Source organism: Microcebus murinus, chromosome 20, assembly GCF_040939455.1.
Source record: "Microcebus murinus isolate Inina chromosome 20, M.murinus_Inina_mat1.0, whole genome shotgun sequence".
NCBI lineage: Eukaryota > Metazoa > Chordata > Mammalia > Primates > Cheirogaleidae > Microcebus > Microcebus murinus.
Window position 1 is genome coordinate 10,577,025 of NC_134123.1, and position 27,902 is coordinate 10,604,926.

The window sequence follows — 27,902 nt, forward strand, 5'->3', positions numbered from 1 at the left end:
CGAGGCACAGGTTCCGCCTCCTCTTACTTTGGTACTTCCCATTGGGTAGCACTGGGGCACATGCGAAAGGGGCATTCTGGGGATTGTAGTCTCCTTAGGAAAGTAGCCTCTTGATCAGTGTGGCGTGGCTGTATACTTTATGAGGAGATGAGTGGGAAACGGCCAGCTGAGCCCGGCCCTGCCCGGGTGGGAAAAAAGGGAAAGAAGGAGGTGATGGCGGAGTTTTCGGCCGCTGTCACGGAGGAAACCTTGAAAAAGCAGGTGGCAGAGGCCTGGAGACGTAGGACGCCGTTCAGTCACGGTAACCGGGCTCTGTGAGGGAGCAGCCGCCGCGCAGGGGTCTGGGGCCTCTGAAGACGACCTGGGAATAGAGCCGAGCCCTAGGCTGCGGGGCCGCAGGGGAGAAGGAGGCTCTTCGAGGACTTTGGCCACCTCCGACCCCCTGTCTCGGCGGCTGCTCCCTTTCATTCCAAATTCAGTTTGAAATTAGAAACCTGAGAAGAGGAAGAAACATAGGCCGAAGAGTTTCAGGAAGTTGATAGGTGAATTCTGGAATCAGATTAGTGAGTTAGAATCCTCTCCACTGATTTTGCGTCGTTGGGCAATGGATTGAACTTCTTTAAACTTCAATTCCTTCTTAAGCAAAACGGAGTAGTTAATAGTATTTACCTCAGAAAGATGCTGAATAGGATCAATAAGTTTGCAGGCATCAAGAAATGTTTCTCTGAGTAAGGACTAATAAACATTTGGAGGCCGGGCGCGGTGGCTCATGCCTGTAATGCTAACACTATGGGAGGCCTAGGTGGGAAGATCGCTCGAGGTCAGGAGTTCCAGACCAGCCTGAACAAAAGCGAGACCCCGTCTTTACCAAAAATAGGAAAAATTAGTCGGGCATGGTGGCGCATACCTGCAGTCCCAGCTACTCGGAAGGCTGAGGCAGGAGGATCGCTTGAGCCCAGGAGTTTGAGGTTGCAGTGAGCTGTGATCACGCCATTGCACTCTACCCGGGGCGACAGAGCAAGACTCTGTCTCAAACAAAACAGAACAAAAATAAGCATGTGGACAAATATTTGAATGGCTTATGTAATTTTTCCTCTAAAGGCAATGCTCCGTTGTCCCATGGCAGTCTAGCCCAGAGCATTTCTTGTGAGCTGCCAGATATTAGGCTCCTGAGCCTACCCGTTTTTTTACATGCCTGTAGTTCAGCTAAATGACTCATGAAAATAAATGCCTTTTGACCAAGGGAAGGAACCTACATCAAACGATTCCAGCCTCAACTTCAAATATCACCTTATAATGCGTTATATGTTCCCTTCTAAAGTTTGGCCTGATTTTTGTTTTAGTCCTGAAGTGCTTTGAAGAGGTGAGTCCTGGGTGTGCTGGAGACATACAGAAAGTGATAGGTTAATGTTTAAAGTGCAAGCTCTGTGCTCTCAAGAGACTTCTCTATTTCTTCATCTGTAGGATGGGTATAGTGGTAATGTCTACCTTAGAGTTGTTGAGTAGATGAAATGAGATAATGCCTTTAAAGTACCACTGGGCCTGGCACCTAGGAGTTGGTAATTATTACAGGGGTGGTAATCTAGCCTATCAGAGGCAGTGAGTAAAATGTTGGGGTAGAAATCAAGGAATTAGAGATAGTTATGCCTGAATTGATTTTTTTTTTAAAGATATACTAATATATAGTAAATCCCTCCAAAAGTAACTTGGGAAAAGAAAAGGCAGGATTAAAGAGAAATTACCAGCCAGTGTTGCTACTCTCATTTACTTTTATACTGTAAGTTTGGGGAAAATGAATTAAGAATCTAAAATACATTCAATTCAATAAATAATCATTGAAACTAAAAAAAAAGAGTAGGAACCCTAGTTTAGTGACATCAACCCTAGTTTAGTGTACTCATCTTAAGGACTAGTATTTTAAACAGTATCTTTAAAAAGTAGCATTGAGTGGTTAAAGGAAGAAAGGGGAGAGCTTATAAATCTTACCCCAAATCTTAGACTTTAAGTGTTAGGTTCCCCCAAATTCATGACCGTCTCCTTTCGTATTCTTTCTGCTGTGTTACTTGGGGGTCAGAAATAAAATACAGGCAGGGCATGGTGGCTCACGCCTGTAATCCTAGCACTCCGGGAGGCTGAGGCAGGAGGATCATTCAAGGTGAGGAGTTTGAAACCAGCCTGAGCAAGAGCAAGACCCAGTCTGTACTAAAAATAGAAAGAAATTAATTGGCCAACTAAAAATATATAGAAAAAAAAATTAGCCGGACATGGTGGTACATGCCTGTAGTCCTAGCTACTCGGGAGGCTGAGGCAGAAGTATTGCTTGAGCCCGGGAGTTTGAGGTTGCTGTGAGCTAAGCTGAGGCTACGGCACTCTAGCCCGGGCAACAGAGTGAGACTCTGTCTCAAAAAAACAAAAGAAAAGAAATAAAATACAAAAGGGGAAAAAGCCATAGTGTAATGTTTTCCTTCCAACAGAAGCCATTGTCATGGACATGGACCCCTTTCTTCACTGCCAGATCCCAAATTTCATTCAAAGCCAAGACTTCTTGGAAGAGCTTCAGAAGGAACTTTTGAACTTGGACTTCCATGAAAAGTATAATGATTTATATAAGTTCCAGCAGGTATTTATTCCCGTCACATTAGCTCTTCCACCTCAGAAATTCTTTGTCTATAAAATCACTCAATACCTTTAGAGGTTTTAAGTTGGATTTGCCTTGGAAGGGCCTCACCTTGACATTGTTAAAAGCATTCTTTCATTTAACCTAAGCTTACCGAGTGTTAACTGCTATAATTATTGTATGGGAGACTTTGACAATTCCTGCCCTGTAAGACTTTAAAAAAAATAGGATGATAGGCCGGGCGAGGTGGCTCACGCCTGTAATCCTAGCTCTCTGGAAGGCCGAGGCGGGCGGATTGCTTGAGGTCAGCAGTTCGAGACCAGCCTGAGCAAGAGCGAGACCCCGTCTCTACTATAAATAGAAACAAATTAATTGGCCAACTAATATATATAGAAAAAAATTAGCCGGGCATGGTGGCGGATGCCTGTAGTCCCAGCTACTTGGGAGGCTGAGGCAGAAGGATTGCTTGAGCCAGGAGTTTGAGGTTGCTGTGAGCTAGGCTGACGCCATGGCACTCACTCTAGCCTAGGCAACAAAGTGAGACTCTGTCTCAAAAAAAAAAAAAAGGATGATAATGGATGGTGACAGAGATAGTCAAGAAATAAATTAACCCAGTGAGTAAGTACATTATAAACAAAGAAGTTAAGTACATTTGAAGGAGTGATATAATGAAGAGAGTTGTACATTGGAAAATAATTACCATTTAAAATTTTGAGTTCATGTCTTTCTTTTAGGTGAATTGATGTATTACAGTATGTTCTGCATTGTAATATGTCCTGCAGAGAGTTAAATCCATTCTTTTTTTGGTGGAAAGTTTACTTATAATTTGGCAGAAAAGACTATCTTTTTAGGCTTTTCTGCTCTTAAAGATACAACCCAGTCTAGGTATAGAAATATATTAATAGGACATTGGTTTCCCCAGTTTCGGAATATATCTTTCAGTACATAGAGTACATCACTCTTAGAAATCCGTTAGAAAAACCTCAAAGATATCAGTCCTTAAAATTGCAAAAAAATAAAATAAAGACAAATTATTTTGTTTTCTTTGCATTTTCCCATTTGATTTTATCTGGGATAAGAGTAAATAACAGATTTCTCTCTCTTTTAGTCTTTTACACTAGAGCTGATCATCTGGTCATCTTGTATCCAGCCCTTCCCCAATCTGTGTGTCTTTGGACTTTATACAAATGATTGAATTAACTAGGTTAAATACGTGAATGATGTGACTCTTAATAATTCAGGAAGTATAATGAAAATTAAATTATCCATAGTAAGATTGCACAGGTTAATTAAAAACCTCAGTTATCTGCCTTTGTAATCATCAAACACTTGGCCTCTTGTTGATTTAGGGCTATATGCATCTCTGATTACTAAAATTGAGACATCAAAGTGGTTTTTACTTAATGTAATTTGGTAGATGAAAATGCTTCATTGTGAAGTACATGAGAGGCAAGATAATAAAAAGTGCTCTGGGTGTTTAAAAAAAAAAAAGGAGCAGCCATTACTTTGGATCCACATTACTTTGGATCACAGCAGTTTGGTGAAACTGCTGTGAATAATTTTTACTATGATCACTTTTGGATGGGACCTCCCACCCTAAGACAGCAGATATAAAACCTGTTCTCAGACTCCTGCCCTTTCGGTCCTCATCCATATCCTTTTTCTTTGCTTGTGGTATGTAATGACTTGATAATTGGATCTCTGACATCTTCAACCCCCCCTAACCAAGTTTGTCATTAGTAGTTGCCCAATATTGTATATTTATTAATTCTTCATAACAACTCAAGAAAGAAGTATATTGCACTTTCTGCAAAAGAAGTATATTGCACTTTACAGGTGAGGAAACTATCAGTTTTTCCTTCCCTCTGGATCATTCCGGTTAACATACAAAATAACTGTTCTTCTCATCATAAGAAAAAGTAAAGTTCTTCACCTAACTTTCCTCTTCAGTTACCACCCTATTCTTCCGCTCCCCTTAACAGCAGAATTCCTTATAAGAGTTGTCTGTATTGTCTTAAATTCCTCTCCTCCCAGTCTCTGGTAAGCCCACTTGAATCGGGCTTTCACGTCTACATCTTCACTGAAACTATACTTGTTAAGGTCACTTGTAACCTCCACATTAGTAAATCTGATGACCAGTTTTTAGTCCTTCCTTGACCTATCAGCAGTATTTGTCCTACTATTTCACTCCTTCCTCCTGGAGACATTTTTTTCACTTTACTTTCAGGTTACCATGCTCTTGATTTTTCTTCTACCCCACTGGCTATTTTTTCTCAGTTTCCTTTGCTAGGTTTTCATCTTCTACCTGACTTCTTAATGATAGAGTACTCTAGGGCTTAATCCTTGGACCACTTCCCTATGGTACACAAATTTCCATGGAGTCTCATGGCTTTGCCTCTCCTCTTGGATCTCTAGTAAGTGTCTCACATTTAAGTCCAAGACTAAACTCCTGGTCTCCTCCCCCTAAATCTGCTCCTCTGCAGTTTTCCCCATCTCAGTTAATGGCAACCTAATGTTTCCAGTGGCTCATGCCAAAAATGAGGTCATCCTTGATTCTTCTCCTACATCTTATATCTAGTCCATTGGGAGATTCTGTCTTTACCTTCAAAATACTGGTAGGCACTGCATAACAACATTTCTGTCAATAGTGGACTACATATACAATGGTGGTATCAAAAGATTATAATACCTCATTTTTACTGTACCTTTTCTGTTTTTAGATATATAAATACTTACCATTCTGTTACAATTGCCTACAGTATTCAGTACAGTACCATGCTACACAGGTTTGTAGTCTAGAAGCAATAGGCTATACTATCATATAGCCTAGGTTTGTAATAGGCTATGCTGTCTAGGTTTGTGTAAGTATGCTCCATGATGTTCCAACAATGAGAAATCTCTTAACGACTTTATCACAATATGTTGTGTTAAGTGACACATAATTGTATATCCAGAAAAACCCACTTCTTACTACTTCCATTGCCAACAGCCAACACCTAGTCTGAGCTGTCTCTCACCATGATTATTCTATTAATGTATCATCCAGTTTCCCTTCTACCCTCACCCACCTACACAGTCACAGTCATGGTGTTCTTTTAAAATGTAAGTGGAGCCAAGAGAATTGAAAAACATATGTTTACATAAAAACACAGGTGTTCATAGCAGCATTATAATAGCCAAAAAGTGGAAAAAACCCAAATGTCCGTCAACTGATGAATAGATAAACACCAAAATAAATAAAATGTGGTATACCTGCACAATGGAATATTATTTGCCCATGAAAAGGAATGAAGTGCTGGTATCTGCAATAGCCAAAAAGTGGAAAAACCCCAAATGTCCGTCAACTGATGAATAGATAAACACCAAAATGTATAAAATGTGGTGTACCTGCACAATGGAATATTATTTGGCCGTGAAAAGGAATGAAGTACTGGTATCTGCAATAGCCAAAAAGTGGAAACAACTCAAATGTCCATCAACTGATGAATAGATAAACACCAAAATGTATAAAATGTGGTATACCCACACAATGGAATATTATTTGGCCATGAAAAGGAATGAAGTACTATTATCTGCTGCAACATGGATGAACCTTGAAAACATTGAGCTAAGTGAAAGAAGCCAGTCACAAAAGGCTACATATTGTATGACTCCAATTATATGTAATATCTAGAATAGGCAAATACATTTAGCCAAAAAGTAGATTATTGGTTGCCAGGAGCTGGAGCAAGGAGAGGATGGGGAGTGACCTTCTAGGTACAGGAGAAGGGGTTATTTTTGGAGTGTTAAAAAGTTCTGGAATTAAATAGTGCTGATGTTACCCAACATTGTGAATATACTAAAATCTACTGAATTGTACACTTTCAATTTCAAATAGTTCAAATGGTAAATTTTATGTTGTGTGAATTTTACCTCAAAAAGATATTACTCCTTTGCACAAAAACTCCAATGGCTCCTCGTTTCTTGGAGTAAAAGCCAAAATATGTAGAATGGCTCTAAGGTGCCCATTACCCCTTTGGCCTCATCTCCTACTGCTCTCCCCCTCACTGTCTGCTCTAGCCATGCAGTCCCCTGGAAACAGCTTGAATAGGCCAGGCATGCATTCACACTCAGGGCCTTGAATGCTTTTTGCGTGCTGTTCCCTTGCCACACTTCCCAGCTTCCTTCAAGTCTTTGCTTCACCTCACTGAAGTCTGCCTCGGCCACCCTGTTTACAATTGCAGGCCCCTCCCCCTCTTAATACTCCCCATCCTTCTTTCCCTGTGGTTTTTTCCCTTATGTACTTACCACCTTCTTTATACTAACACTTTTTGTGTTTGTTGTCTACCTCCCTCAACAAGCATATAAACTTCACTATAATAACTACTTAAGTATTTGTTCAGTGTATATGGCAGAAAGGCTAAATAGCCCAAGTCAAAGAGCCACTAAATGGAGGGGCCCTTTGTCAAACTTAGGCAATCTGGCTTCATATTTTAGGCCCTTAACTACAATGCTATACTGCCAGAGTAACTCACTAAACTACTGTCTTTTGTGTGTATAATATATGAAGAAATTCCTTTTTTTTTCTTATTTCATGATCAAGTCTGATGATTTGAAGAAGAGAAAAGAGCCTCATATCTCTGCTTTAAGGTAAGCAAGTAATCATATTCGTTAGATGCCTAATATGTGCCAGGCAGACTACTTAAGTGCTTTACATGTTATGTCATATAATCTTTGTTGACATTATCATCGCATGTTACAGACTGAGAAATTACGTTTAAGGGAACTAGGATACAAACCCAAGTCTGTCTCCTTCCAAGACTCAAGTTCTTAATGATAAAATGTTCTGCATTGTTAGTAACCAAGGAAACACAAATTAACACTGGAGATGCCATTTTCCACATGTTGGGTGGGCAGTTCCATCTGGCTGTTCCTGTGTTGTATCCTTTTATAATAAACCAGTAATCTAGTAAGCAAACTGTTTTCCTGAGTTCTGAGGCATTCTAGGGTTACCGAACAAAACTAGAGTCCACTTACCCGGTGTGATACCAAAGCTAAGAGTTGCAGCTGGAGAAAGGGACATCTGTATTGCAGGGTGCCATGCAAGGAGTATGAGAAGCTATTGCTTAAGGCCCAAACTCCCCAATGGCTTACAAGCCAGGGTTTTTAAAGGCAGGCAAAATTGTAAATCAATAAGTGGAAATACATTTGCCTGGCCCAAAAAGGTGGCTGTCTTGAAATGGAGGAGTCATAGGTGGATTCAGACATTTCTGCATTAGTGGAAAGGAATGTTAGGATGTGGGACAGGCCCCTCAGGCAGAAATTTAGAACAAAGAATGGAGATCAGATTTCAGTTCCCTTACTTCTCCCTTCTGCATTTTCCATATCCATGGATGTTTCTGAAAAACAACTCTAGAATGTATGTTAAGATGCTGTATTTTAGTTTCCATGGGACACTAAAACACCTTATGACTCTGGCTTACTTGGAGAGCCATTATTCTCATCTGGTTGCCTATTCACTTTTCAAGGCTAGCCAGGTGCCTGCAACTTCCCTAAAAGGGATTTGATCAAGATTTTCCTTTGTTTCCATGCTGGGGAACTTGGCAGGCCCCTAAGAGAGGTCCCTGCCCCATATCAGTAGCAAAATTATCAAACCTAGGGGGAAGTTGTGGGAACCTCTAAAAAGTCCCCCAGTCGACAGAATGGACCCCTTCTTGGCCAAGGGTGACCCCGGAAAAATCTTAAAGCTGAGTTGCCAACCTTGAGAAGGGAGGTCAGGCAAGCCCTGTTACTGCCCTCCCTTTTGGAGTTATTCTTTGTAATAGTAAGATACTAAATCATTAACAGGCCTATGGCCAGGCAAGACAAGGGTTAAACCACACCTGCAAGCCATCAGTTTACTTAACAGATCACTTGAGTCTGGGTATATGTCTGTGGCTTTATTCTGATTAACAAACTTCCTTATCTTAAAACATTCCAAGTCTTTAGGCAAAGCTTCATTTATTTAACCAATTAGGAATCAAAGAATCTTTAAACCCACCTTCAGGCCAAACCAATATGCACCTTCCACTTACTGATTTATTATTTTATATGTAATTCCTATCTCCATGAATGTATAAAACCAAACTGTAACCTGGCTGCCTCAAGCACATTTTCTCAGAACCTATTAAAACCATGTGCTTCAGGCTGTCGGTCACACATACTCTGCTCAAAATAAATCCTCTTTAAATTATTTTACAGGGTTTGGGGGTTTTTCTGTTAATGCTGGACTTAACAATTGGTGTAGGCTAGGTGTGGTGGCTCACGCCTGTAATCCTAGCATTCTGGGAGGCCGAGGCTTGTGGATTGTTTGAGCTCAGGAGTTCAAGACCAGCCTGAACAAGAGCAAGACCCTGTCTCTACTAAAAATAGAAAGAAATTAGCTGGAAAACTAAAAATATATAGAAAAATCTGGCTGGGCATGGTGGCGCATGCGTTTAGTCCCAGCTACTCAGGAGGCTGAGGCAGAAGGATCACTTGAGCTCAGGAGTTTGAGGTTGCTGTGAGCTAGGCTGACACCATGGCACTCTGGCCTGGGCAACAGAGTAAGACTCTGTCTAAAAAAAAAAAAAAGTTAATTGGTGTGTGTGTTTGCAGGGAGCGGGGCGGTGGCAGTCTTCTGGGACTAAGCCCTTAACTTGTGCTAATCCGAGGTAGGTGGTGTCAGAATTGAATCGTAGGATACCCCAGCTGGTGTCAGTGAACTGGTCAGTGTGGGGGGAAAAAACCCACACATTTGATATTCGAAGTAAAGTATGTAAAGGAAAACAACTGAGCTTTCCATTTTAATGCTGGGAAACATGTCTGAAAATCAGTAATTTGGAATAGAACATTGGTATGATAAGTTGTTATGACAAAGGCCAAACTGCTGCCATGATAGTGCATACTTTACATTTAGGAGGGGCCTGGCACAGTGGCTCAAGCCTATAATCCTGGCACTTTGGGATGCCGAGGTAGAAGATTGCTTGAGGCCACAAGTTTGAGATCAGCCTGAGCAAGAGACTCCATCTCTACAAAAAATAGAAAAAATTGGCTGGGCATGGTGGCACACACCTGTAGTCCCAGCTACTTGGTAGGCTGAGGCAGGAGGAATTGCTTGAGCCCAAGTTTGAGGTTGCAGTGAGCTGTGATGACACCACTGCACTCTAGCAAACCTAAATCAAAATTTTATTTATTAAATAAAAAAACAACACTTTTCCTTATAGGTGAAAAAACAAACTTATTTAAAAAAAAAACAAAACTGTTATGGGGCCAGACGTGGTGGCTCATGCCTATAATCCCAGGACTTTGAGAGGCTAAGGCAGGACTGCTTAAGCCCATGAGTTCTAGCCTGGGTAACAGAGCAAGACTTTGTCTCAAAAAGAAAAAAATAGTTTAGGAGGAAGAGAATACTGAAAATATAAAAGGCAACATTAGAACAAAAATATCCCATGGTAGATAGAGATTTACATTTATTCTCTGAAAATACAAGTCTTAAACTATTCGAGTTTAAACTGAGAAACATTTCTCAGGATCTCTTGAATAAGATCTGAGAATGAATCTGTTGAATAAAATGTGACCTCTAGGAAAGAACAGTTGTGGCCTAGATTCAAACAGAGCCCACACTGGCATAACAAGTTATCTTTTATTTACATTTCTAGGAAAATTCTGTTTGAAGATTTCCGGACCTGGCTTTCTGACATTTCTGAAATTGACCTGGAATCAACTATTGACATGTCCTGTGCTAAATATGAATTCACTGGTAAGGAAGACCAAGTCCTGATGTCAGGACCTGATGCAGTGGCTCATGCCTGTAATCCCACAGCTTTGGGAAGTCAAGGTAGAGGATTGCTTGATGCCAGGAGTTGAAGACTAGCCTGAGCAAGAGTGAGACCCCATCTCTACAAAAACATAGAAAAAATTAACAGGGTGTAGTAGCATACACCTATAGTCCCAGCCACTTGGGAGGCTGAGGCAGAAGGATTGCTTGAGGCCAGGAGTCTGAACAGCCTGGGCAACATAGCAAAGCCCCGTCTCTACAAAACTTAAAAATTAGCCAGCTTGGTAGCACACGCCTAGCTACTTGGGAGGCTGAGGAGGAAGGATTGTTTCAGCACAGGAGTTCAAGGCTGTTGTGAGCTATGATCATACCACTGTACTCCAGCCTGGGCAACACAGCAGGACGTTGTCTCTTAAAAACAAACAAAAAAATCCTGATGTTGGCAAGATTTAAAGGCTTTAACTCAACAATGATGGAAAGATATCATCACTGTACCAAAATACTAGACTAAATGTCCCTGCAAAGAGTCAGGATCTTCCTAATAAGGACCCAGTTCATATGTAGAAATTCCCACCCTATCAGAAGGTATAAGCAGTGGTTCTATTTGGGCATCTGATGAAAGCTATTGACCATATTATCAGGAATATGCTCATTATATACATATACACCAACTTTGCATAAAGTATCAGGAAATCCAGAGACGATATTATTAATATAAACTTAGACTTCCTAAGAAAGAACCATCTCCTTCAATGCTATTTTGTCTTCTTTTTTATTTTGAAGGTAATAAATAAATATTCTTAAGGAAAAAAATTCAAACAATGTGCAAGTAAACGATATAAACCATGAAAGTCTCCTTTACCTCTCCCTGCCCGACCTTCTCTTCAGAAATACCCATTGTCATCAGTTTGGAGTATATCCTTCCAGTTCCCTTTCTAAGCATATAAATGTTGTTGTTTTTTTGTTTGTTTTTGTTTTTGAGACAAGGTCTCACTCACTCAGGCTAGAGCTCCTGGGCTCAAGCAGTCCTGCCTCAGCCTCTCAAAGTGCTGGGATTACAGGCATTAGCCACCAAGGCTGGCCCCATGATTGTTTTTTTGAAAACAAGTTTCATTTTTTACCTATAAGGAAAAGTGGGGTTTTTTTTTAATTTAATAAATAAAATTTTGATTTAGGTTTGTTCTCATATACTGTCCTGGGGAAGTATAAATTGCTAATAAATTTTGGAGGGTAATTCGGTGATACATACAAAAACCCATATCATATACCTTCATTTCCCATTATTATTTTTCTTCTTAATTTGAAGTAATTTCCAACTTACAGAAAAGTGGCAACCATATGCACATAATATATTTCCTGTTTTACTTGAGAGTTGGTTGTTGTCATGATGTCCCATGATCCCTGAATACTTTAGGCATTTCTACAACAAGGACATTCTCCTATGTGATAGTAATAAATTACCAAAATTAGGAAATTAATGTTGATATATTATTCCAATATAATTCACAGGCCCCGTTGAAATTTCATTATTTGGTCCTTTATAGCAAAAGGATCCAGTCTAGGATTGCATGTTGCATTTAGTTATCATGTCTCTTCAGTCTCCCTCAGTTTACAACACTTCCTCAGTCTTTCCTGGACTTCCATAATCCTACGGCTTCTGAAGATTTACAAACAAGTTATTTTGTAAAATTTTCACAGTTTGAGTTTGTCTGATGTTTCCTCATGCTTAGATCCATGGCAGGAATATCACAGAATTAATGCTGTATTCTTTTCACTGCATCCTATCAGGTGGTACACAGTTTCTGTGTGTCACATTATTAGTGATAACTTAGATCACTTGATTAAGGTGGTAGCTCATGTCAGTATTTTCAACTGTTCTCTTTCCCTTTGTCAGTATGTATTTTGTGGGGAGAGTACATAAATATTCCATTTCCCATCAAACTTTGATTCACTTGTTACAGCATTCTCTGTTGTTTCTTGCTAAATTATTAGTACTATATAATTTAACAAGGTTGCCAAATGGTGATTTTATAATACAATCATTTCTCTACATTTATTGTTTGTCACATTCCACTATGAAGAAAACCTTTCTCTCTCCTCACTTATTCATTCATTTATATTGGTATGGATTTATGGATTACCATTTATGTAATGGGCTGTTCTCCGTTACTATCATTATATTGATGCTCTTACTGTCCTTGATTCAATCAACAAAAGCCTTCCAACTGACTTCTATGTCCTTTTGCTAAATCCCCATCATTCTTTTACTTCTTACTTTAGCAAAACAAGATTTTCCAGGCTTATCTTGTATTTACCATGCCCAGGTCCTAGAATGTCCTGGAGTTGGCCATTCTTCCAAAGAACCCCAGTTCCTTTGACTGAAGAATGATACTTAAAAATCAAGCTCTTGACTCCTAAGTGTCTTTGCTATTAGGATATCATTGTTTCTAGACCCTTCCAGTGGAAAGAGGTTGTGTGTGTGTGTGTGTGTGTGTGTGTATATGTATATGTATATACATACACACACAGATGCACACATACACTGACATTTGTATTTCTCTATATAACTATAGATAGGGATATAGGAAACTAAATTCATAGTGATTCCTCTAATTCCAGTTAACACAACAAGGTTCATTCTAGATTCCTCCTTTTCCATATTTGTAATTCCCTTTTCAACAGTGAAAAGCCTGGTTCCCAATATCTTCAATGTTTGTATTTATCGAAACAATCCCTCCATGTGTAAACATCTCAGTTCACCATAGCTTTCCCTCTGTGTCTAACCTTGCATGGACGACTACCTTGTTCAGCCCCACCAAATGGCTTTTCAAAATTTAGCTCAAGAAATTAATGTAGAAAATAAAAAATAATAATAATAAACAAAAAAAGAAATTAATGTACAAAAAGATCCATATACAATAATGTTCATTAAACATTCTTTATAAAAGCCAAGAAATAGAAACCATTTAATTAACAAATACAAATTGATAAAAGGAAGGAAGGAGGTAAATTCATAATCCATATGGTAGAATAACTATAGCCATTAAAAGTGATATCAGTGTGTATATTGATATGGAAAGACACTTGCCATGTAGTTTAAAAAGCACAATCACACTATAGGATGTCATTTTTTAAAAAAAAGTAAATACATTTATGTAAGAAAAATACTGGAAGAATATATGCAAAAATATTGTTAGTGATTATATCTGGATTATCTATACATGCATTCTTCAGTGTTTTTAGACTTTTCTATATTGACTGAGTTTTCTTTCTGTACTTACAAAAGAGAAAAAATAAGTGTCATTTTGAAGCTGGAGGACATTTAAAGCTGAAACTAACATTACAGATGAATGTCAGGTGGACTGATATTAAACGCAGAGTCAGATGTCAGCTGTTCGTTGTCTGCACACGGATCTAATGTGTGCCTTACACTATTGTAGATGCCCTACTCTGCCATGACGATGAGTTGGAAGGGCGCCGGATAGCCTTCATTTTGTACTTGGTTCCTTCCTGGGACAGAAGCTTTGGGGGCACCCTGGACCTGTACAGCATCGATGGTAAGACAAGCGCGTCCTCTTCACCACCAGTGGCCACTTCTGAATTAAAGCTGAGTTGCTTCAGTATCACCATTCTTATCTACAATGTCTGGGTTCCTCAAAGGAAGTAGAAGCCATTCATTATATTATTATATCCTACCTCAGGAGGAATTAATGCCAGCCCTGACAACTACCTTTTTAAGTTGTACTTAAAATAGTCATTATTCCAGAGATATAGAATCATTTTAAGATGAGAAATGTTCAGGCCCTACTTTGTGAATACTGATCATGGAAGCGTAGACCTCCTATAAGCTGCCTGTGGGCCAGGCATGGTGGCTCACACCTGTAATCCTAGCATTCTGGGAGGCCGAGGCAGAAGGATCGCTTGAGCTCTGGTGTTCGAGACCAACCTGAGCAAGAGCAAGACCCCGTCTCTACCAAAAAAATTAAACAAAATTATCTGGACAACTAAAAATATACAGAAAAAATTAGACCCCATCTCTAATAAAAATAGAAAAATTAGCCAAATGTGGTGATGCGTACCTGTAGTCCCAGCTACTGAGGAGGCTGAGGCAGGAGGATCACTTGAGCCCAGGAGTTTGAGGTTGCTGTGAGCTAGGCTAATGCCACAGCACTCTAGCCTGGGCAACAGAGCAAGACTCTGTCTCAAAAAAAAAAAAAAAAAAAAACTGCCTGTGGCTATGAATCTGCTGAGACCAGTCCATTTGACAAAAAGTCAAGGTTTTTTTGAATGGTTGACTCCAGGAAACTGTCAGAACTTATTCCAGCCCTCCTCAGTAATAGATGGATAGTGTAGCAAGAACAGATGCCATCTAGGCAAACGAGCAAGTACGAGTGAGACAGATGGAAGGGTGTGGTACTTCAGGATCTGGAGGGTACATCTAGATACCCTCGGAAATTTGGGAATTGTCAAGAGTCAAATGAGGCAGCCTGGAATTGGTTAATGATAATGAACCACATTCATAGATGCGTTCTCTTCTGGTGCAGAACACTATCAGCCGAAGCAGATTGTCAAGTCTCTTATCCCTGCATGGAACAAACTGGTTTTCTTTGAAGTGTCTCCAGTGTCCTTTCACCAGGTAAAGATTGTAAGCCACAAATAGAGTACTAAGGATTGTGCTTTTTAGTTACCCTTTATCTAAACATGACAGCTTCCTGTTAGACTCATTATCTGATGAGATTGTACATTTAGCATAGAGGACCCTGAAATTAATATGCATTGGCTGGTGATGTTCCCCCTTATTCTTTGTGTTGATGTGTTGCCGGACTTGTCTTTTCAGGTGTCTGAAGTCCTCTCTGAAGAAAAGTCACGTTTGTCTATAAGCGGCTGGTTTCATGGTCCTTCACTGACCAGACCGCCCAACTACTTTGAACCTGTCATACCTCGAAGCCCTCACATCCCACAAGATGTAAGGATAATTGCTGGTATCCTTATCTTAGGAGCTATAGCATATCATTTGTTTTTCTGATTTTAAAATTAACTATTCCCTGATAATGAAACTAGACTTTGAGCTTGCCCCTTGTACTTTTCTTACACTTTTGATAGTGTCTTTCTCAGGCAAAATTTTCCTATTAAACTATGAGGATTTGCATGTGTTTTACTAGTGTGAAATGATGTAAAAACAAAACCAGTAGGAATTAACTTTTGCATCTGCTGCTTCTAAGCATGAAATTTTATATGATTGGATCAACCCTACTTATCTGGACATGGATTACCAAGTTCAAATTCAAGAAGAGTTTGAAGAAAGTTCTGAAATTCTCCTGAAGGAGTTTCTTAAGGTAGGCTAGCATATCCTGTTCTATATATCTTGTGTGGCATGCAGTTTTGCTTCCTGAATGGATGAATAGGCATCACTGGGGTTTTTGTTTTGTTCCTGATTAGAATGTTCATGTCATTCCCTTCTTCACATAAAATATAGAAAGAATAATGATAGCTCACATTGGTGTCAGTTGTTTGCTTTGTGGATTAAGAGTCCCTTGGGTATTTTCCAGTTCTCTAGAGTCTTAATGGTAAACACAAATATACAGAAGCTTCCACCCAGAGGAGTTATGTATAGTTACCTTTCTAGTCTGATGGATATGGTGCTTATTATTACTTTTAATAATAGACAGATTACTAATGGATCAATATCTATTAATGAATATTTGACAAGGATGAGGCAGCTTGTTTATAGTGGAAGGAGGTCAGAAATCAGAAGACCTATATTTGTGTCATCGCTCTGTGGTTTTAATAACTTGAGCAAATCACAAACTCATTCTGCGTCTTTATTTATTTATTTATTTATTTGAGACAGAGTCTCACTTTGTTGCCCAGGCTAGAGTGAGTGCCATGGCATCAGCCTAGTTCACAGTAACCTCAAACTCCTGGGCTCAAGCGATCCTCCTGCCTCAGCCTCCCGAGTAGCTGGGACTACAGGCATATGGCCGCCATGCCCTGCTAATTTTTTGTGTATATATTTTATTATTATTTTTTTTTGGTATGAAATAGTTTGACTATCACTAAAATGTATATATATTTTTAGTTGGTCAATTAATTTGTTTCTATTTTTATTAGAGACGGGGTCTCTCTCAGGCTGGTTTCGAACTCCTGAGCTTGAGCAATCTGCCCACCTCAGCCTCCCAGAGTGCTAGGATTACAGGTGTGAGCCACCACGCCCGGCCCATTCTGGGTCATTATTTCATCAGCAGTTATGCTGGGATAATACCTGCCTTGTCTTTGTTACAGAGTTGCTGTGAGGGCCAAATGAGATAACTCAGGCTCGTGTGGTGTTTCACAGTTAACCATGGGTCCCATGGAATCATAGTCCTAAGAGCTGTTCCTCCATGAATAAAGGTTGAGGCTGGTCCGATGGTAGTGGGTTATCAGAACTTATTCACATTAGTGTCACTAAAGTTGGTATTCAACCCCCCACTGCTAAATTTGACTGGCTTTAAAAAAAATAAAAAATAAATAAATAAATAAATAAAAAAGGTTGAGAGATACTATATACTGTCTCTGTCTCTCTCAGAATCTTATTGCTGACATTAGCATATTAAGATTTTGAGAAGTATTATAGTAAATTTAACCCTATTAATTGAGCTTACTTAAACTATGCTGTGGAATCCTTCCCCTTTTCACATATTTACTGCTAGGACCACTTGGGAAACTGCATTAAACAAATAAATGTAAAGCCTCTTATGGAGAATATATAATGAATCAAACAGCTTCTTATATTGTACCTAACTTTTGGAATTTAGAGCTTATTAATTAAATAAGGGAACAAGCTGGGGCCGAGAGAGTGTTGTTATACAGAGATTTTCATTGTAATGACATTGATTGTAATGCAATTTAATTTTTTTTCTCACAGTATCTCGTAAGTTAAAAAGTCTGTGTTAATTATCCTTATTTTATAAATGCTGGAATTTGGGAGGTTTAGCAATGTAATGTAAGATACACAGCTACGTAAGAGAATGGTCCAAAATGGCCATCGAGTCTCTTATCTTCAGCAAGCTGATGATCTATGCAGTCTTTGCTCTGCTTCACCACAGCAGGAGTAGGGGATATTGTGTTAAAGGAGTGAGAGTCAGCTGGACCTTTAGGGATCAGCCAGGTTGATGTTCTGCAGAGCTGCTGTACCTGCCAAACCAGTGTGGGTCACAGTGAGATTTGCTGACTTCTTTTTTATTTGCTCATTTTCCAGCCTGAGAAATTTGCAAAGGTCTGTGAGGCCTTGGAGAAAGGAGATGTGGAATGGAACAGCCGAGGTCCCCCTAACAAAAGGTAGAACCCATCATCTGAGATTATTTGCCTCTGCATTCAGCACCCACCTCTTTCTCTACAGGGCTGTCTTCCAATAATAGAACATTTGCCCTAATGATGTTTTGTTCCCAGGGACATCCAGTAGAAGGCCCTAACGAAATCTCACTATTGTAATAACTTAGGCTTTAGTAAGTTATACCAAGATTGAGGAAGAGAGGTACAAAGCTAACGATCCACTTTTATTCTGTGAGTAATTTTTCATCTGTGGCTTTGATGGACAACTGACAATGCTGTTTTTCAGGTTTTATGAGAAAGCTGAGGAGAGTAAGCTTCCTGATATACTGAAGGACTGCATGGAGTTATTTCGCTCAGAGGCACTGTTCTTGCTGCTCTCCAACTTCACAGGCCTGAAGCTTCACTTCTTGGCTCCTTCAGAAGAAGATGAGATTGATGACAAAAAAGAGGAAGCAGCAGCCTCTGCTGCTGCTAGCACTGAAGAAGGGACTAGCCATAGCTCCTCTGAGCCAGAGAATAATCAGGCAGCCGTTGGCAACAGTAGCCAACAGACAGGCCCAGAGCCAGAGGAAAATGAAACAAAGTCAGGTAAGGTGTTGTTAGGATTTGTCCTTATTTACCATTAACCATTCATCATTCAGTCATTTATTCATTCAACAAATATTTCTTGAGCATTTTCTATGCACTAAGCCTTATTTTAGGAGATAGAGAACAAAACAGATAAGGTCTCTCATCTCTGGGAGCTTACATTCTAGTAGAAGACAGATTAAACGTGTACAGACACATCCACCCCTTATATACCTCTGCCTGAGGATTGCTGCATGCCTCTGTCCCTGGTCAGAGACATGCATCAATCATGCCTCTTATCTGAAGAGGCACTGAAAACATCAAATAATGATCAGTGCTATGCAGAACACAGTAATAGGGTTATATGATAAGGATAACTGAGTGGCCTCTTAGGGTGATCTAGAAAAGGCTCTCCGAGGTGCTGCTATTTACGCTTAGATCTGAATGACAAGAGGATCTGTGGGAAAAGCATTCTAGTAGGAAGAACAGCTAGTACATTTTATTAGGCTAAGAATAGTACAAGTGGTGGAGAGAAAAATAACTTGCCTAAAATTACTCTAAAACACAAGAACATAAAGGAGAGGAAGGTTAGCAGCCTATATCAAAGCTAAGGACAAATAATAGTCTATGAAAACTTGCTTGAATTTGGACAAATAAGTAGAAGGAAATTATTACAAGTAGAGGAAGTTTAATCATCTAGAAACAAGTTGGAAAAGAAAAATACAGAAAATGTAAGAGGTAATACTCCTGTGAAAATTTTGGCACCATTAACTGAATAACTACAAATTCAGCTTAGATGTCTCAGCACTTACTAAGTCAGATTAGAAAAATCTGTTACCTGGTTCCTCTCCTCAGTTTTACCAACCCCTGCTTCCACTCTAATTTCTTGAGAAGAACCCTGTGCAGTTAGGAGAGCCGAGATAGGGGTGAATACCTGTGGTAACAAAATCAGCAGTGTGAGATGCTAACTGAAAGCAACGTAACTCATTCTGTGGCCTCCCAACACTGACTAGCCAGTCACTTTGGTCACCACAAATATTTAGAAAAGCCAGACCCAGGTGGCTTTTTCTGTGCTATTCAATACACAGGATACCCTTTCTTTGAAAGATTAGTTCTCCTTGATAATTGGTACTGGCATCTATGCCTAGACCCTAAAAGGAGTCCAGGTGAGGATCCATGGAGTCTCTAGAGCTTTGTAACAAAATTTGTCCACTTCTGTTCCTTTTTGCTTTCATTTTCATGGGAACCTGCAACTTGGGAGAAAATCTATACGGGCAACCAAAAGATGCTGTATTCTATTATGGAGCATCTGCTGTATACAAAGTCCTGGGCCAAAACAGTGGGGAATACAAAAGTGAATGAGAAAATTACTATTTACAAAGTTTACCATCTTAAAGAAGAGCTATAAAGCTTCTTTTAAAATTGTTATCGATAAAAGCTGGGCATGTAGCCGTGTTAAATGTTGGCATAAGGAGAGCACATCTAGTGGGATAACCAGAACCATTATAGACCTGGTAATTTTAAGGTTTTTCTAAAAAACAACATAAAAATAACTCTCAATTTCAAAATGTTAGGAAAACAAGTAAGTGAAAGGAAAATAATAATCTACAGGCGGCCATATTAACATTTAGAATATATCCTTCCAGTCTTTTTTGCTATGTAGGCATATACACGTATATACTTAAGTAGGGGGGTATATATACATATATATATACACACACACACACACATTTTTTAATGAGATGATACCATATTGTTCTGTAATCTATATTTTTCCCACTTAATATTTTACAAACTTCTATTTCATAAACCTCTTTTTCATCATCGTACATCCTTTATAGCAATATAATAGGTCTGCACACATTCCTCAGTTAGGAAATCCTTGCTTCCCCCAACCAAAGCAGTTTTACAAATATCTGCTTTCCATCATTCCATTTCTAGAACCTTTTATTTCAAGAATGTATTCCACAGCTAAAAGTTTTGAAAACCACTGTTCGAAGTGTAATTTTTAATGCCTGCAAGCTATTGCATCAAATGATCTTCATCAGTCCTGTGTTGAGCATTTAGATTTTTTCCCAGTTCTTCACCGTCATAATAAATGAGGATGCATCCGTTATTTCTTCAGAACGCCTTCTTAGAAACACAGATGATACATCAAATTTTGAGGCAGTTACCAAATTGCCCTCCCAAAAACCTGCCAACCTCCCACCAGCATTGTACATAATGTTTTCTTTCTTCCTAGCAAACTAACGATCATGTTAGGTAAACATGGCATTTGCCTTTGGTTGATTAATGGTACATGGCTGTACATTTTTCCCTATTGATTTTTTTTTCCTGAACTGCCTGTCATGGCCTCAGTGTATTTTTCCTTTAGCCTTTTTGTCATTTTCTTACCAATTATAAAAAAATGTTACATATAGCACTATTAACCCCCTGTTCTACAGGTTGTAATAGTTAGCTTTTTAATTTTGTTGAGCATGTTTTAAATTTTAAATGTTTTAGTAATCAGATCTATTTGTGCCTTTCATGGTTTCTGCTTTTGGTGGTGATAAGCTGAGAAATATCTTCTCTACTCCAAGATTAGATAAAATAATATTCGTGTTTCATTTTTTGCAACTAAATCTGTTCCATCTGAGATAAACTGAAATCCAACTTTTTTTTACCCCCAGTTAGATGTGGTAATTTCTGACAATCATTTATAAGGCTGAATTGGTGGAACAGCAGGTCAGCTGAAGATTTATGGGAACGATTTCCCCTTATTGCTGTATCCTTCCTAATTATCATTCCCTTGCAATCTACCAGTTGCATTAAAGTTATTGTTTCAATTTTCTGGTCCTTCTTCTGTTGTTTTTTTTCTTTAGAAGTAAGTGTCCCCACGTGCCAAGGAGAACTGAGGCATTGGAAGACCGGTCACTACACTTTAATCCATGACAACTGCAAGGCTGAATTTGCCCTGGACTTAATTCTCTACTGTGGCTGTGAAGGTAAGGGGGAGGAAGGAAAGCAGTGAACTGTTCCCACAGGAGAGGCCGTCTCTCCCCAGTGACGCCCTACAGCAGTACCAATTCAGAAGTAATTTGCCTTGGCCAGAATCTCAGATTATAGGACCTTAAAGTTGGAAGGGATCTTGGGGGTCATGAATTTCAGTCTCCCAGTTCAAAGTAGGATTTATATCTGGACTAGGAAATGGGGAGAGAGACCATGCCATAATTTTCCCGTAAGTATCCCTCAAGGCTTACAGCTTTTATGTATTAATAATTGCCCTTCTTGGTATAAATTTAGCATTTAATTTTCTTATTCAGAATTCATTGAAATGAGCCTGTTCAGCTGTCTCAGGAAATTAGGCATTTAGGGGAAAGGGAATCGTTGATAAGCTAGATGATAAATTCAAGCTCACCAGTCGTAGAGTTGGTTACTACTGAACTCCCAGATCCCTTCCTGTTAGGCAGCATGGGATCAGTGATTTAAGATGGTGATGTAACTCTTGCAGTGACAGAGCTTTCTCAATGCTGTTTGTTTTCCCCTTTAAGGCTGGGAGCCAGAGTTTGGTGGCTTTACTTCCTACATTGCTAAAGGTGAAGATGAAGAGGTAAGTTGCTTCTGATAGCAAACTATCCTTTTTAGTTCATGAGAAAGCTTTCATTCTTCAGAGACCCAATTTTTATGACATTCTACGAGTGTCTTTAGCTGATAAATCCATGTCAATCTGCCTGGCAGTGGTTCTAATTTCTATCCAAAAATAGCAAGGAATAAACATGCTAAATGGTAATCACTAAGCATTTATTCTACCCTCCTGAGAAATTCCAAATGAAGAGCCATGTGGTGCATTCCCACAAATCTTTCAGTAAGAAATAACTGCAATAGGTAAAACCTTTCTGGGTATGTGCTAGAATAGAGCTTGTTAGAGTATGTCTTAACAGCCAGAACAAAAGCTCTCCCCTAGTAAAGGGAGGACCTTCCTATCCCCAGTGTAGGTACTTGATATGGAAACCATCCAGTGGTGAATCCTTAAAGAGTTGAGAATAAGCTCTGGACTCTGATGTGTCATTGTATTTATCTATTTCAGCTGCTAACAGTGAATCCAGAAAATAATTCTTTGGCATTGGTCTACAGAGATAGAGAGACTCTGAAATTCGTTAAGCATATTAACCACCGAAGCCTGGAACAAAAGAAAACCTTCCCAAACAGAACAGGTTTCTGGGCCTTTTCATTCGTCTATTATGAATGACAGGACTGGGCAAAGCTGAACAACGTGATGCTTCATCAGTACTGGGAAGTCTGGAACAGCTAGGCATGGAGTGAAGCGGAGCTACATGGTCGCTTGTCTGACTGTTCTTAAAGCTTGTTGCCCTTTAATAGGACCCAATGACTAGTCGTCAACCTAGACCTTGAGCTTGGAGCTATGTACTTATTTCTTGATTTAAAAAAAGTGTTTTTTTTCACATTGAGTTATTTTTCCTTATTGATTTCTTCCATGATTTTTAAAATTTCTTTTATTGTGGTAAAATATTTATAACATAAAATTTATCAGCTTAACTGTCTTTAAGTATCCGGTTCAATGGCATTAAGTATATTCATATTATTGTGCATCCATCACCCCAATCCATCTCTAGAACTTTTCCATCTTCCCAAACTGAAACTCTGTACCCATTAAATAGTATCTCCCCACTCTCCCCTGTCCTAGCAACAACCATTCTACTGTGTCTCTACTAACTACTCGTGTTCCTCATGTAAGTGAATCAGACAGTATTTATCCTTTTGTGAATGGCTTACTTCACCGAGCATAAGGTCTTCAAGGTTCATCCATGTTCCCAGTGATTTTTTTTTAACTCATAAATGATTGCAGATTTTGTTCTTCCCAGTCATACTGGTTTAGAAAATTACAGAACCTTACATCCTGTTCATGCTGCACCTTAGGGTCGTGACACAATGAGTGTTGCAATGAGAGTTATGCTTTTTCCCACTGCCTATGGCTCATTCCACTGTGATTCTCACAAGACAGTGTAGACTTAGATGATGTATAGTACCTATTCCCTTGGAAAAGATCTGGCCTCAAACCACAAACCACATGGCCCCTAGAAACTTCTGGTTAATAAAGAAGATAAGCTGCTTGTTGCCATGTGTAGTCATTTCCAGGTACCCAGTGCCTTTCCATCCTGGAGTTGTGGCTTGTGAATAATTAAATGATTCTAGTTTCACATGTGGCTTTCATTTTCCTAAATACTGTAGGGTCAACTATAGCAGTGGTCCCCAACCTTTTTGCCACCAGGGACCAGTTTCATGGAAGACAATTTTTCTGTGGCCAGAGGGATGCGGGAGGGGGGCAGAGGGATGGTTTGGGGATGATTCAAACGCATTACATTTACTGTGCAGACTTCTCTGCTAACGACAAACTGTATTTGCAGCCGCTCCCCAGCACTAGCATCATCACCTCAGCTCCACCTCAGATCATCAGGCATTAAATTCCCGTTAGGAGTGCGCAACCCAGATCCCTTGTATGTGCAATTTAAAGGGGGGCTTGAGCTCCTATGGGAATCTGATGCTGCCACTGATCTGACAGGAGGCGGGGCTTATGTGGTGATGCGAATGGTGGGGAGCTGCTGTGAATACAGCTGAAGCTTTGCTCCCTCGCCCAGCTCCCCACCCACAGCACAGGCCCACCTCCTGCTGTGTGGCAGGGTTCCTAACAGGCCATGGCCCCCGGGCTTGGGGACTGTAGAACTATAAGACTAATTGCCTTTTTTTAAAGAGACCAAATGCTAAAAGCCAATCAAAATGCCAAGAGGCTGTCCATTTTGTTATATTTTTTCCCTGAACTGTTGCAGAGTTATAACTACCTGTGTGTGTGGGTGTGCATGGGTGGATGAAAGATGTTCTCATTCCATCCCAATACTGTCTCCCTGTTTCCTTTCTTTTTTATACATTTATTTCTAGCTTTTGTAGTAGCTTTTAGTGTGGGTTTTACTAATTAGTAGGAAAAAAACACTGGGCCTTTAAACTTCTTAACCACTGTCATCTTCTAAAACTTTGAGTACTAATTCTTCTATGAAGTTTGCATTTAAATGAGTTTCACTTTCTTTTAGGTTGATGATTTCCAAAATTTTTTGGTTATATATCCCAATCAGTAAAAAAAATTTTAGCATGTATGCCCTTTATATGGATATTTATCTATAAATTTGACACATGTAGTAATGTTAGTTCTAAAATAACACTATGTTATAAAACAAACTCTAATTTTTAAATGATGAGGTAAAAAGAAATAACTAGTTCTAATACTGTCTTGCCACACCCACATGGTATTGAACTGTTATTTTACATGCATGCCATTTTGGAGACCACAATTTTTTAACCACAGTGTAGTGACACTCAACTGAGACTGCAAATAAACTTTGTCACTAATGGCTAATTTCAAAACTGCCTTTTCTAAGTTCCAGAAGACAGAAGGTCATCTCCATAATATCACTTTCACTCACTTGCTCTCTGACGTGTTTTCACGAGTTGGGGAAGAAGGGGTGAGATTATAGTTAACATCCTGTCAGCGGCATAACCCCAGGAAGACCCAAAAGTGCTGCTAGGTGAAACTGTCATGTGTGCCAAGCTCGTAAAATATGTGAGACTCATGGCTGCAGATATCATCCAAGGCCACCCAACTTTTCTAAGTCTAGAGAACTGATTCTAAATCTTAGAATACTATAGAAGTGTTAAAAATGTGCTTCTTAGTTTCTTCTTTATCTCAATATCTTTATGGTGTGTCAACACAGAATCTTCTATACACTACAGAAAGGGATTTGGGTATCTGAGGGGAGAGAATCCCTATGAGCCCAACTCTGGTGTCAGTTATGTCATCTACAACAGTACCTCTTGGACTATGAAGGATGGTGCAACATGCAGGTTGCTTTTCGGCACTGAAGCTACAGTGACTGAGAAACTGGTTTTCATTAGTATTTCATTTTTCATCTTGATTACTTTTTAGGGCCTGGGACCAATGTCAACAATTGTTATGAGACAAAAGAAGAATTAAAACATGGGCATCTTGGCCGGGCATGGTGGCTCACGCCTGTAATCCTAGCACTCTGGGAGGCCAAGGCAGGCAGATCGTTTGAGCTCAGAAGTTCAAGACCAGCCTGACCAAGAGCGAGACCCTGTCTCTACTTAAAAAATAGAAAGAAATTAGCTAGACAACTAAAAGTATATATATAAAAAATTAGCTGGGCATGGTGGCACATGCCTTTAGTCCCAGCTACTCAGGAGGCTGAGGCAGGAGGATCACTTGAGCCCAGGAGTTTGAGGTTGCTGTGAGGTAGGCTGACACCACAGCACTCTATCCCAGGCAAATGAGTGAGACTCTGTCTCAAAAAACAAAACAAAACAAAAAGAATGTTATCTTTTTATACCTCTTTCAGATAAAAGCTATGATGTTCACTTGCCTGATATATGGCCTCTCTCTTAATTCTTAATAGTGAGCCTTCAATTCTTATAACTCCCTTTAGTAAAGGATTTTGGGTTTTTTTTCTCCCCAAAGAGGATAGCTTTATATTTTTTTCAGATTATATAAATAATACATGCTCATCGTAAGGAATTAACACGTAAAATATAAAGTGAAGATCACCTGAAACCTCACCATCCTGTGACAACCACTGGTGGCTTTGTAATGTACCAATTTGGAAGATTGAACTTCATTTCCCAGAATTCCCTTCCCTATGTTTCCAGCTACGGTGAGCCACAAATTCTTGTGCAAGATTTGGAGAGCTGAAATGCAGCAGCCACACTAAGTAGCTCATCTTGTTGGAAAAAATCAGCATCTGGGCCTGAAACTGCTTCACGTTCCCCTGGATCTTCCTTCAGCTTCTCCGATGAAGGGTCTCAGTTTCTGCAGGATGCCCACACTATCAAGGTCAGAGGCAACAAGAACTGACACATTGCAGTATGTCCTCATGGGCTCCAACCAATCCTGTGAGTTCCCCCTTGTTCTCCCCAACTTTGCATCTTTTTTGACTACCTGCCCTATGAGCTTCAGGCTCCACTGGATGGGGAAGAGAGCTGCCTTACAGAAACTACTCCACTACTTCTCTATATGTTAACCATAATGGAAATTAGGAACATGCTGATAAAACTTTTGTGAGCACATTTGCATTTCTGTTAATAGGAAGAAAAATTAAATGTTTAGGAAGGACCCTATAAATAATATAACTCAGTCTCAAATTTTAAGGATGTGGAAAATGAAGCCTTGAAGGGAAAAGACTGGTAGGTTTTGAACCTGGCAAACTCCACTGAATGTGACGTGTCTTCTCCAGAGAACACCAAAAATATCAAAGCTTGGGCTATCTCTGCTAGATGAGTATTTCTTCAACAAGAAGTTTTTGGCTCCATTATCTCTTCAACACCATGGTACACTTACCACTACTAAAACTGAGTGAGGAGATACCAACCCTGTTACAAAGGTCGTTGGTAGAGAAGAGCTAGTAAAATGGTGCCAGAGGCAAGCTCTCCAGCCTTCGTGGAACTGGACATCCCAATGATTCCTTCTCTCTCTAATGCAAAATCAGTCCACATGAGATAATTTAAAAACAGCTTGAGAACTGTCCATGTGACATCATTTTTAGGAAGAGCAGATTCTGTACTGTACAGATAAAAAGATGACTCAGGAGCTAGAGCATATAGTGTGGGCAGGGGCCAGATGGAAAAGAAGCAAAATGCAAAACACCAGGCTGTAATGGGTGTCATCTTGTACTTTCGTTTCAAAGTGAAATTGGAGATAATTTAGTTCTTTGATCACAGGACTCTGAATTGGCAGATTTCTAACAGCTAATTATAAAATTTGAAACATTAATGACAATGTTGAAAACCATTCTTGGTGAACACTTCCAAGGTTGCATAATAGTTGTAAAGTTTCTAGTTCTCTGATTTCTGCGGCTGCTGGCAGGCGTATCTGGGACAGACAATCCCACGGAGAGCAGCAGATGCTCTTCCATGCTCACGGCATCGGCTCAGCACTGTCATGAGGATGAAGCAGATTAAGATGCAAACCCTGTTCTCATTAAATGGAGGCTTAAGACTGAGAGAAACAAAGAATATAATAAGAGTTAAGGAAAAGACATGGGAAAGGAAAGGCCGGGGGGAGAGCATTTGAGCTGAGCCTTGATGTGCTGGATGGGCATCACGAAGGGAAATGATAAATAAAAAGCATACCCTCTTTTTAAACCATTAAGGACCTGAATTATGGGCAGGTTAGGCAATTTTTTTAAAGGGGATGCTCAAATGACTAAAAAGCTTTCTCCCAGATACCAAAATCCTCAAAATCAACTTCTAAATGAAGGCTCTGTTCACTTAAAGCTTCAATATAATTCAACAACAAAATAGAGCTTAGTGGTAGCTTCTAGAAGCACTCAGATGCTATCACAATAGAAAAAAATATGGCAATAAAATACAGAAGTAACTGATAAACCCATTTCTCATTGTCCAAACAGTTTTTCTCATTCCTAAGGTGAACATGATGACTTCTAAGACAGACAAAAAGGGTGGCTGAATATTTTACGAATGTTTTCATCTCACCCAGTCATTACTTGCTTGGGAAGTTTGGAGGAGCAGAAAAGGCCATATGTCCCAGGTGACCCAGCTGTGGGACTCTGA

At 39.6% G+C, this 27,902-nt stretch overlaps 1 protein-coding gene across 2 annotated transcripts; it reads left to right on the top strand.

Moving 5' to 3' along the window:
* The first annotated feature begins 91 nt into the window (after nucleotides 1-91).
* Nucleotides 92-23,470, top strand: OGFOD1 (2-oxoglutarate and iron dependent oxygenase domain containing 1). Of its 2 annotated transcripts, none has more exons than XM_012755913.3 (13): nucleotides 92-301; nucleotides 2,475-2,620; nucleotides 7,200-7,246; nucleotides 10,276-10,376; nucleotides 13,835-13,951; nucleotides 14,939-15,030; nucleotides 15,232-15,360; nucleotides 15,617-15,730; nucleotides 17,632-17,711; nucleotides 17,992-18,293; nucleotides 21,134-21,256; nucleotides 21,803-21,861; nucleotides 22,339-23,470. In XM_012755913.3, exons 1-13 carry the CDS (start codon nucleotides 148-150, stop codon nucleotides 22,498-22,500), a joined length of 1,626 nt encoding a protein of 541 aa, XP_012611367.2. In that variant the 5' UTR covers nucleotides 92-147; the 3' UTR covers nucleotides 22,501-23,470. The 2 variants fall into 2 exon arrangements, with proteins under 2 accessions (XP_012611367.2, XP_012611368.2); XM_012755914.3 differs by lacking the exon at nucleotides 92-301 and adding an exon at nucleotides 347-1,363.
* The last annotated feature ends 4,432 nt before the right edge of the window (nucleotides 23,471-27,902 follow it).

What these genes read in the sequence shown, in the direction of transcription:
- OGFOD1 (XM_012755913.3), top strand. Translation starts at nt 148, where the DNA reads ATGAGTGGGAAACGGCCAGCTGAGCCCGGCCCTGCCCGGGTGGGAAAA. An exon ending in GCCCTCACATCCCACAAGAT is followed by an intron (nt 15,361 to 15,616) that starts GTAAGGATAATT and finishes GCTGCTTCTAAG; the next exon opens with CATGAAATTTTATATGATTG. An exon ending in CTAAAGGTGAAGATGAAGAG is followed by an intron (nt 21,862 to 22,338) that starts GTAAGTTGCTTC and finishes TATCTATTTCAG; the next exon opens with CTGCTAACAGTGAATCCAGA.